Below are 12,224 nucleotides of genomic sequence, written 5' to 3'. Positions count from 1 at the left end.
TTTATTATTATTTCGTATACAATCTTTTCAATGATCTCCTCTCATATGGGGAGCTTTTATCCAGGTTAATGCTCTACTAACATAATGTATCTAAATAGGAGGTTGGAGTCTAGTTTATTGATATTTTGATCTGTAATTGGAATGAGGCTGTCCACGTGATAACACCATTTAGGCAGGTTTCTAGTTCACGAAGGAAATTGTGAAGACTTGTGTTCCGTTCCGGAGGCCAATAATATTGCATTAATATAAGTATTTATAGTTTTTTCATTGTTAGTAGCGATTTCCAATATTAGTTTCAGCGTATAAAGGTTGCCGAGATTTCGACAACGTTCTATCCTTCCCTAGTTAAAGTCATTGAGGCCGCCACCTCTTCTGTGTCGTCTACACCGGATGAGACGGGAAAATGTTTTGATGTTTATGCATGGTTGTGCCTCTATATTATTTTTTGCAACTTTCATTAGAATGAATTCGTCAGTATTAGTCAGAATGTTATTGAGCAATGTTATGAGACAGTTTATTTATATTTATGTTGGTATGTAAAATGGTGACTTCAGCGTTTGCATGCAATATGTCTTAACGATGTTTCGTAAACATTGCTCGACATATTCTGTTTGAATATGTCAACAAATTCGACTAGATGTTTGTTGTCCATGATAGCGCGTGGAATATTTTATAGAATTACCTTTTTATTGGGAGGAGAGATGAATCCATAGATGAATCACAAATTGTACTCAACTGATATTTCTAGAATTCAGAATTAAAAAAATAAAAATAAATAAATAAATAAAGACGCACAAACAAAAACTCGCAAATAATCACTATTTATATACAGGATTATTTTATTTATCGTCGAAATATTTAATAACATTATTAGTTCTATGTTATTATTTTTATTGCTATCTTTTCGCACTGTGATTTTTTTTTTAATTAATCTGAATCGTTTGTACGCATTTGTTGACTTTTAACGTTAAGGTTATTTTTGTAATAAAAATTAAGCATTTGAATTAGCCCTCTAAAACCATGCAGTCAGGGTTCGTATAACGATATGTCCCTAGATATGAAGAAAACATAGATGACCCAGAAACAAAAAAGTTACTAATAATGGTGATATCAGATGGGACTGATGCAATCGCGTCACAAATGTCTATACTCAAGTGAGTAGAATTACATTAAATGTATTCCTATATGACAAAAAAAGTAAGGCAGATATTCATTTTTTTACTTTTTTAAAATTTTATTTACACAAATTTAAAAAAAGGCGTTTTTTTTTTTTAATCTCTGTCTCTTTCATACATCAGAAACGCAGCCTATATATTTACATATGTGCAATTTACGCCAAGATTTACATAAAGTGTATAGTATTGGCATTGCAATGGTAGGAAAGTAGCAGTAGTTCACCCGTATGCAATTCATGAAGCAATGATAGTTTCACAGGTGGCACTGCTCTGTCTTCAGGCTCCAGATAATTGTCATCGCTCCAAGAGTCTTGTTGACTGGTATTACAATAATCTGCAACGATATTAGATTGTAAAATTGATCTGAAACATGTTTCCGTTCCTATTTGACAATATGAAAAAATATTACGTTTTAATTATAATTATATAGTTATAAGATATTTCATTTTGACCCTTACATGAATATTTTAAATTTAACATTTATTTTAAACTTAAAATAATTATAATTACCGACTGGAATGCTAGCAGTTATAAATAGCAGAATAACTGAAAGAACTCTTACATTTTTATAACTTTCAGAATCGATAGGTACGACCTCTGTTTTCCCAGTAGCTTCTCGAATTGTTGCATTAATAAATTGGGAAGAACTTTCCACAAATACTTTGATTGTTCCCAGATTAGGTCTAATCTTCGATTCCTCCGACGTTCGTATTTCGGTGATGTTTAAAACGCACTAGTTTAACAACAGTCAGCAATAATTACTATGATTAATTTTAAATTATTACAATGCACAAAGATAAATAAATAAAAAAAACATTAATATTAAATCACTAATTAGTACGGTATTAATAAAGACTAAATGCAGAATAAATTAATTAAAGTGATGAAACGACGTAAAACTCGTATTTTAATAATTCCATAAAATTAATTATGAATTTTCAAATATAATAATCGGTTATCAATTCTTTAATAATAATTAAAGTGAATTATATCCGAAATTCATTCATTACGGAATTAAACATTCGATAAAATGCAATTTGGCAAAGAGCCAGGTTTTTTTTATTTTATTATTATTTTTTATTTTATTTTATTTTATTATTATTTTTTATTTTATTTTATTTATTTATTTATTTTTTTAGTGCATTTCTGTTACCTGTGTTTGAGAAAAGTGAAACACAAAGTACTTGTTTTTCATTACAGTATCTGAAAAAAAAAAAAAAAAGACATTAGTTAATATGCTGTAATATTCATAAATTGAATATCTTTAAATGATACTTACATATTTTTAAAACAAGAAAATAACTCAGTAAAATAAAAAATAGGTAGACAAAAATAAAATTAATTGCGTCACTTTCAACAAAGACAACAAAGCTATTAGTTGATCTTTAAAAAGTCTATGCAATGGTCAGTATCGTTCAGTATTATGAACGATAAAGCAAAAGATCTTGACTACTCGGTCACTTCTGTTGGCACTTTGCCAAAGCGATATTTAAATTTATAAATAATTTCCAAAATTGGATAAGTACAATCTATAAATAACCAACCATTGTCTTAAACATCAAAGGAAAGTTTTGGAATGTTTGCGCTTCAAATATGTAAAATATCGGATTTTCTGACAATCAATAAGAAAATTAGAAGGAAAATATTTAAAAAGATAATTTCTAACGAAATGATCCCTTGAAAGTAATGGTTTTTTCCCTTCTTTTTCTTTATTATTGTTTTTTTTTTTTTATTGTCGAGTAGGAATCTGTTTGCCATATTTCCATCTGCTGCGATAACTCTAAAAATATTGGCAGCTCCAGTCGCCGAGGTATTCGAAGAACGCGCATTCTCGAAGTTAAAGAAAAGCAAAACAAAAGAGAGGGGAAGACAGAGAGAGTGAGGGTGGGGAATTTCTAAGATCAGCTGTCTCCAGAACGACTATCAACCCTTGCAATTATATCTACAAAACACGAACTCGAACTAATATTTGGACTTAACAGCTTTTGCTAAATTCTGAACGAAGTGTGTTTTTTTTTTTCTCTTTTTTCAGTCTTAGATTATAACGTTCGTAATAAGTGTACTAAAAAAAATTGCATTTTTAATAAACTGACTCAAAACAACTATTTTAATTTATTAATATATCAAAAAAACTTTCATTGAATAAAAATAATTTATGAAGTAAATTATTTTAAAATATTTAATGTTAATAAACTAAATTTACGATAAATTATATTTTTAATTTGTGTTCTAATTCACACACCAATATTTTGAAAATAAAAAATAAATTAAAATTGGAAAATCAATTGTTCAAAACATGTTTTTTTTTTGTTTTTTTACTTTTCTTAGCTTTAAGTGATTCTCCGTAATATGTAATATACTCTTTCATAGACTAAACGTTTTTTTAAGATCATTAAAAACGTCGCACTTACCTTTTGTGATTCCATCATCCCAAAAGAGATCCCCAAAAGATGAATTATATTCTGGAATAATCAAAAGTGTCAATGGCTTTTTCCGGCTAAAAAAAAAAAAAAAAAAAAAAAAAAAAAAAAAAAAAAAAAAATGAATTTTCAATTCAATTAAAATTAGCATTTATTTTCGATTAAATCTAAAAATGGATTCTACAAGGTCGCAAAATTTTACGATAAACAATCATATTTAATCATATACTAACATGAAATAAGTGGAATATGATGCAACTTAGATTCCATTCTGAAGCTATAACTGAACATTTCAAATTGTTTAAAATGTTAATTACTGTAGGAAGATCTCAGTATAAAAATGTTTATACTGAAACCTTCCTACCGTAATTAACAATTATAGCAGAGAGAAAAGCATGAACTCTTAGCGAGCTACGCAAGATGTAGTTATTATAGAATCATTATGCTTAATAATATAGATTTTGTCTGTAGTTAAAAGCCGGATATTTTAAGCAGTTTAAATAGGAAAGTTTGATATATCATTAATACATTGAAATAATCCTCAACTCTTACCTTTCATTAGTGTTAATTCCAGGCTGTTGTAGAGGAAAGATGGATCCGCCTCGAAGATGTACAATCGGATCTTGTAAGTAGGTGATATGAACATAGTCTCCAGTAAGTGATTCCTTTTTAGTCTAAATACGAAAAAAATTCCAAGATGCGCATACACTTCCCAACCAAGGAAGCAATTCTTTGATTGAAAAAATTTTTAAAATGTTACAAACTATGATTTGATTACCTCGTTTAAAGAAAACCGATACCAAGAATCATCAGGGAGATAAATTTCTACTTCGGAAGCCTTCTGGAAGAAATCATATTCGCTGTGAGCTTTCATAAATAACGACATGATATTTAACATCTAAAAATAATCGCATTCCTTGAAAAGAAATGCGTGGAATGGAAAAACTCTTTAAAAAAATAATATAACGAAATATAGTCAATTACTGTATTCTCATTAGAACGATAAATACATGACCAATACTGCAAGATATTAAGACATTGAAAATATATGAATAAACAGCGGAAGATTATTTTACAAATCGTTTAATTATTTTTGTGTGGCGTACCCTCTCCCCTGAAGCATCTTATGAAATCATCGATAGCCTTTGGCTCAGCTATCAGTGACAGCTAACGGAAGAAGCCGCTGAACTTCCACAAAAGATAGTTGAGGATAATAGGGCTCTGCCTACAACCAAGTAAACGGTGTCCTAAACGAGAATAATATTATGGCTATCGTTCCATAAACAAGATTTAAGTTTCTACACGCACTTATGTCTACATTATATAAATAAATTTAAATTTCAGCGCCATCTGTTGTTGATCCATTATTTGCATGTCAACAAAACAAGCTTCTTATAAAATACACGTCAATCAAGAACTCTTTTTTTATTATCTATATTTTAATCTCCCACAGCAGACGAAAAACTTACATATGCACTTAATTTGAAATTAATACTAAGGAAGATGCCTCCAGGTTTAAAAGACAGACGTGTGACGTTATTATTGTTACGCTCAACAATTACGCATATCTCCGCTAGATAGCAGTACACGCCATAGCAACGGTTACCATGACCTATCTCACATGCGCACCTAAATATTACCCTATTTTTTGAATTCACCGCTATTTTCAATGAAAGTTTACTTAATGTAGTTTTCAACGAAATGTGCTTCAGAAAAATATGAGTAAATTCTGAGTAAATTCTTATATAAATTTAATTCCTATGCATGTAATAGAACTCGCATTATAATTTCCTTAATACGATATTCTCAGTCCTAAATTGAGTGATAAGTTTTGAATTTATTATAATCATACAATTACTCGATATACAAATCGAATTATAAACAGGTTGTCATTTTTTTTTAAAGACGTGCAAATTATTTTACTTACTTCCTTGAGTACTGGAGATATAAGTACAGAAGGTCCCCACATAAACTGAGTATCAATGCCATAAGTCCTTTTATCTTTCGTAAATCTATTGAAAAATATTTGTATCAATTATTATAAAAATATTTAGGTTTATATTTAATAAAAAAACGGGACCTAAATACTAACTATTTAGAACAGTGATACTCTATTAGAATAATTACAATATAAATGTATATAAAAATTACACGTTGGAAGTTGGGTAATCGCCCCCTTTCTGTTCCCAGGAAAATTACGAGGAACAAGCTGGAATTCAGCAATAATATAATTAGTTACTGAAAAATTCCACTTACTCATGAAATAAAGGCCTTGCAACTGTGCTGCCCTCTACATGCGCTTTGTAGAATAATGTGTAGAGATATGGTAATAATGCGTACCGCATTTTCAGTGCCCTCCTGGAATATTCAGCAACATCTGGCCACACTGCAGGATCCTGATCCTGTTATTTAAAGAAATTAAATCATTTTTTTAAATAATAACAGTTGAAATTATCGATGTTTTGATAATTAAAACTAGTTTATCATTATCATTCTTATTAAAGTAAAATAAAAATTTAATATTTATTTTACTAATGCGTTTGCGCTTATATTAATTTTTTTAATAAATTTCGTGTATTACACAATCGTGTTCATGTTTAAATGAAAATCGTTTTGTAATTTCAGCTGACATTAATTACATTTCAAAGCCTTAATTTATTTTGCCTTCTATAGATATGACTTACAGTTTGTCCTTTGTGATTGTGATTTCTACTAAAAGGGTAAAATGCCCCCAATTGCATCCATCTAGCACACAACTCATGAGTTGAGTTTGAGCTGAATCCACATATATCAGCGCCAACCTGTAAATAACACACGTTAAGCTATGCTTTCTTTTACTCAATCGTTTGTATACCAAGTGATCTGATGCAGCATATCAAAATGCAATTTAATAATTATCATTGGAGTAAAGAATTTTTATACTCACAAAGGGTATTCCAAAGAGGTTAAATTCGAGGATACCTGCAAAAAAATAAAATGAAATAAAATAAGTAAATTAATTAACCAGCATTAATTAAATAACAATAAATCAATTAATTAAATATAAATAAAATAAAACTAATTTTAATTATGATCGTAATTAACTGAAGTGAGAAAAACTGAGATTCGATTCTACTTTGTCCTGTAAGTAGAGATCCCATAATTATTTCAATAATTGTAAGAAATTCAAAAATAAAGTTCTTTCTTCTAATGTTATATGGCAACAGACAACTTATTCCACTAATCTCAAAGGAAAAAAAAAAAAAAAGAGTCCTCATGATTTGGTAACACACATTTCGCAATTTCCACAGATGACCCCCTAGTTTTTTCCCAATGAGCTATGTGCTGAAAAATATCAATCCCATAAAACTCCTTAAGTAAGTGTTATGTCTTTACAATGCCATCTTTTCCATGTGTATCTAGAATTTTCTGTGATCTATTTAAATTTTTAATCTCTAGTATAAGGAGTATTTCATAGACCTGCCAACATCTTAATCATTTGCTTCTGAACTCATTCCGCCTCATCTACATCCCCAAGAAACTCAGGTGACTAGATCTGTGCACAGCAGTCCAGATGGTGCCATATCAAAGCATTATGAGGAGGTGTGGTGTTATCTCTGCTTGTCAGTTTGTTCTTCAATAACCAGATAATTCTATGAACTTTAGCACTTTTGCTCATTCTTTTCATTCCAAAATACCTTACACTTTGTTACATTAAACTGACGACCATTCTCGATAATTCTTTTCCCATGCTGTCAGAGTCTATTTAAATCATCCTGCAAGATCTCTACATCATCCTTATTAATTGTGCTCTATCCAGTTTTATCACTAGCAAATACATCACTAGCAAACAACTGAATATTTCACTAAAATCATTTCCAATATCGTTAATGTAGGTTAATCAGTGGCTGGAAAATAGAGTCCCCCTGCCCTGCAGCAAACTGCTACTTGCATGCCTTCTCCTGGACTCTACTGCTCACAAACTATTCTTTAATGTCCAACCATTATCCATCCTCTTATCAACAACACCAGCTTCATATTCAAACCTATTTGCTCCAGATTGGTGTATGTAACAGAGTTCCATGCAGAATCCCATCAAAAGCTTTGCGAGGTCCAGCAGTATTGTCCCATAGCCATTACCCTATCCAACTCAGCTGTTACTTTACAATAAAAAGTGAATAAAATACTGAGGTATGATTTATCCTTTCATAAAACCATGCTTCCCCTTTACAAGATCCTGTTCCTGTCTGCCTATTTCTGAATTTTTCCTTAACCTCCAATATCTTCATCACCACTCCTGAGATGCTGATCAGTCAATAATTTGCTACCACTCTCTTGGAGTCTTCTTTATGCAATGAAACTATTTTCTCCACTTTCAACTTCTTTGAGATTCTACTATGCCAACTTAAATCAAAGGCACTACCAATTTTCTAGAAAACTCACCTAATATAAGAGCTGATGTTCCATCAAATTACGTCACGTCAAGGTTCTGCAAATATCCTACACACTTCTAATTGATCTATCTCTGTTTCCGTATCAAACGTTGTTACGTCTGTTACTGAAATATCTCCACCTGGATGAGACATCATTGCAAAATGATCACACAATAATTCAACTATCTCATCTGCTTCAGTCACCTACTAATCATTGGCATTCATCAAAATTATTCTACCACAGTAGTTCTTCCTTTTACTTGACACATACCAAAGGAAGGCTTTTAGATTACATTTGGCTTGCTCAGCCAGTTTCATCTTATTCTCTGATTTTGCCTTCCTTACTGGGCACACTTTTGACTATGCTTTATACTGCTCATGAGCTGGTAGATTATATTTCTTTTTAAATTCCCCTCATGACTTTTTTATTGCTTAATGATGTTACACATTCTTCAAATATCCTTTGAAACATCCTTGATCTCCATTTTCTTATACCATTGCATCATTTCAGGCAGTATCCTGAGTCTGTTGGCCTAGAGGTAGCTAAATGTGTGGAAATTTCTCATGAACTCCTACTTAACTGAAAATTCTACACGTTTAGCTACCTCCCAAGTCAAAATTGCATAATCACTCTCATCAGTTGTCTGTGAGGTTAGCCTAGTGGCAATGGTTTGTTCTGGGTTCAATTCCCATCATCAATGTGCCGGGGAAAGGAGTGTTCTGGGTTCAATTCCCGTCACCAATGTGAGGAGCTTAAGAATCTTTCTCAGACATAGCCAAGTTAGCCAGTATTGGGCGTGGACAGCAGAGTTTTTCTCTCCAGTTTATTTGGGGTTTTTCCTTCCACAAGCAGAGAAATCGGTTCTGTGAACACATGCAACTACAGCCATAAGAAATACTGGAAGGCATAGGAATAGTCACCTTATCCTTGGGATGGGTACGACTTAGAAGGGCTAAAGATAGCTCTGTAATAGGCCAGTAGGGACCTAATATATAGTAGGGAGAAGAAGACTCTGTGTGTGTGTGTGTGTGTGTGTGTGTGTGTGTGTGTGTGTGTGTGTGTGTGTGTGTGTGTGTGTGTGTGTGTGTGTGTGTGTGTGTGTGTGTGCACGTGCGTGTAACAGTCTCTATGAAGATTTCTCAGTTTCTCTCATAAAATTAATAAAAAAAGCACTTTTGTGAGGAACACGGCACAACAAGCAACTAAAGCAACAAAAAAAAGTTCCATCTTTTTGGCAGTGGAAGAAAGGATAAAAACGAAGCATTTTTTCTAATATATCTTTAAAAAGTTTTACTTTTTTTTTTGTTGTTAAATTAAGAATTTATATTTTATTTTGCGTTAAGGCATAAGTGATGAGAGGAACTCATGCTGGAGACAATATAGTAAAACAGCACTGCGAATGTAAACCAGGATCTTGGATGATTCATGTTTTACATGTGTAAAGTTTCCCAAAATATTGAAAACATTAATCCTTTGAGATCCAAGTTTTTATCATGGCCTGCAGTGAGCACCCACATTGGGCACCCTACTTAGTTAGGACTCTAGTCCTTCATCCATGTGTTTCACTTAGTTCGGTGTTGTGTATGCATGTGTTACAAGTTTGTGACTGAGATGAAATATTGTAAGAATGAAATAGTGTTTTTAATCTATTGCCAGTACTGTTTTACTCCATTCATACTCCATGTATTTCTACTTTATTTTGTTTAATAAATGAATAAATTTGGCAAATTAATAAGCATGTTTGTGCATTACTTGGAAATAAATAAAAAAAGCATATCATATTTACCAATTATAGACTGGTGCAGATCCTTCCATTTGCTATCATTGTCACCCAGCCAGTGACCTGTATGTTGACCACTAGATGGGTAAGTGGATCGAGAGATAACAATGCCTCTTTCTCCTGTTCCTTTCTCCAGGCCTCTGTAAGTTGCAAAGAATTACTCTGATAACTGTAGGAAGCAAAACCAGTAAGACATTCTACAAGACTACACTAAATTAATCGAAGGAAGATAAACTCACAGAAGGGTTGGTTTTGCTTGGCTCCAACCATATAAACTGTGCACGTCGTAATGAGCATATTCTCCCTTCTCTCCTTGTCTGGCACATAAACATATGGTCTTTTGAGAAAGCCGTATATCTTCTCCATATGATGGAGAAAATTCTATATCAAAATAAAAATAATAAATAAAAACACCAAATACAAGAATCCATTCATGATGATAACATACCCTAAACTAATAATTATAAATGAATAACTAAATCCACTAAATCAATAAAGAGAAAAGATGGGGAAGATCCACTAATGATATCTATGGGTATAACATGGAAGAGAGAAGATCGAGATCGTTGGAGGCATCTTTGTGACCTGCACTCATGGAGAAATCCTGAGTGAAACACAGGTCCATCAAGGTAACTAAATCCACTAAAATATTTTATTCCCTAATGGAATTATGGAAACAATTTAGCCCTAATGGAAACTAGGGATATCCCACTTCACTCTTAGCCAATCATAGATATAGTATGCCCATACTTTGTAAAGCTTCGCTTGGCTTGGCACCAAGAATAGTCGATTCATGCTGAAGGGGAGAAAGAAATGAAGGATGTATGAATTGGTCAGCAACACGTGAAATCACGTGCTTTATAGATAAAATTTTCCAACTGTTATACAAGCAAAATAGTTACCACTTCAAAAACTACAACATTCATAAAAGGAAAGTTGATTTTTTGACGTGTAATAATAAACAACTCATCCCACAAGACAGATTGATTACTCTATTATCGGAATGGATTCTCTTTTGTGACATGCGCAGAAGTGTCGAAGGGTCACGAATCTGTGGGCGTACTATAAGCTGGCCCAAGACTATTGATGATTTCATTTAGCATTCAGGGAAAAGAATACAGCTGAAAACTACTGCCATCTCATGGCCTCTCTGATTCTACCACTATATATTATTGCTTTTAATAATTGAATCTAAGAAATTCGCTTTTCCTGAGCACTAAATAACACCATACCACTAATAAGGTCAAACACAATATCTCACAATGAAAGATTATGAATTAAGTATAAGAATAGACAATTTATCAGCTATGAAAAACTCTGTCAAAGTTGCTGCAAGGTATATGCTGTTATACATTTCTTCTTTTTTATCTTTTGATGCACTACAATTTGTAATATAAATTTCAATTACAACATTAACAGGATAAACTACTTGAAGTCACTGAAACAGTTTCATTACTATTTTTATGATGTTTTTTCATTGAGATAATTCATAACTGTTTAAAAATTTCATGTACTGCATCTAAAATAAATTTTAGGTGAATTTTAAATATAATAATGCTCTTCATATAATTAGTATAATAATGCTATAATTATAAAATTAGCTATCTAAATAAACTGTTATGTAAATAAATATAATTAAAAGCTTCATTTAATAGAATAAATTATAAAGAATAAACTAATTAAATAATGGTTATTAAACTATTAATATTGATTTGCTTTGCACGAAGTATGTACCAGACCTGGTTTGTACTGAGGATCATCATAAATATTCTTAGGGCACTGTAAACTCCAGCAGCCATCTGGGTGGACTTGACTAGAACAATAATTCGGCTTAATTTCATTGGTGCCAAAATTTGTTGGTTCATTCATATCCTAAATAAAAAATAATACAATCAAAATTATCATGTTTTATTTATATTATTTTTTAAATTGAAATTGAAGATTGAAGATTTAGCGTTTAAACAGAACAAACTAAGTTATATAAAAAAACAAATAAATGCAAGAAATGTTAAACAAAATTAAATAAACCAGAACTTTGAATAAACGAATCAAAAGTGTTCGTTAATCCGAAATAATGATTTCATTCGCCTCACCGTCCACAATCCATGGAACTGCAATGTCTTTCGATGATTGACAATTTCTCCTATCCACCACTGTTTTGTACTGTTTCGGAGGAAGTCGGGAAAAGCAACCGGTCCATCTGGCCATACCTAAAATTTTAATAAATCAGTTATCCCTAATAATGACTCAGAAATGAAAAAATTACTTCTGTAAATCACACATCTAACCTTTCCAAACATGATATCTGTACTGGTATTCACACCATTGGGAAAGACTTTCCCTTCTTGATTGCGGGACCATTTTATAAAGGCATCATATTTGAGACCTCTGTTATATACTTCGTAGGAAGTAACATTGGCTTCGATGGCAGGGTCC

The 12,224-nt window shown here is 31.8% G+C and overlaps 1 protein-coding gene across 3 annotated transcripts in view; it reads right to left on the bottom strand.

The window, feature by feature from the left end:
- Positions 1-1,209: 1,209 nt before the first annotated feature.
- Positions 1,210-12,224, bottom strand: part of LOC150096740 (sucrase-isomaltase, intestinal-like) — a 44,022-nt gene continuing 33,007 nt past the window's right edge. For all 3 annotated transcript variants that reach the window (XM_090408462.1, XM_090408463.1, XM_090408461.1), the window contains exons 10-24: positions 12,077-12,223; positions 11,882-11,998; positions 11,528-11,660; positions 10,028-10,169; positions 9,795-9,928; positions 6,522-6,556; positions 6,280-6,396; positions 5,852-5,997; positions 5,523-5,607; positions 4,374-4,436; positions 4,148-4,269; positions 3,587-3,672; positions 2,329-2,378; positions 1,738-1,908; positions 1,210-1,509 (exon numbers count right to left, since the gene is read on the bottom strand). In XM_090408462.1, coding sequence (XP_090264588.1) covers positions 1,429-1,509; positions 1,738-1,908; positions 2,329-2,378; positions 3,587-3,672; positions 4,148-4,269; positions 4,374-4,436; positions 5,523-5,607; positions 5,852-5,997; positions 6,280-6,396; positions 6,522-6,556; positions 9,795-9,928; positions 10,028-10,169; positions 11,528-11,660; positions 11,882-11,998; positions 12,077-12,223 — 1,629 coding nt within the window. In that variant the 3' untranslated portion in view covers positions 1,210-1,428. The remainder of the gene's footprint in view (positions 1,510-1,737; positions 1,909-2,328; positions 2,379-3,586; positions 3,673-4,147; positions 4,270-4,373; positions 4,437-5,522; positions 5,608-5,851; positions 5,998-6,279; positions 6,397-6,521; positions 6,557-9,794; positions 9,929-10,027; positions 10,170-11,527; positions 11,661-11,881; positions 11,999-12,076; position 12,224) is intronic.

Source organism: Typopeltis vanoorti, chromosome 18, assembly GCF_054136105.1.
Source record: "Typopeltis vanoorti isolate ZY-2024b chromosome 18, IOZ_Tvanoo_1.0, whole genome shotgun sequence".
Taxonomy (NCBI): domain Eukaryota; kingdom Metazoa; phylum Arthropoda; class Arachnida; order Uropygi; family Thelyphonidae; genus Typopeltis; species Typopeltis vanoorti.
This window is presented reverse-complemented; position numbering and strand designations above follow the sequence as displayed.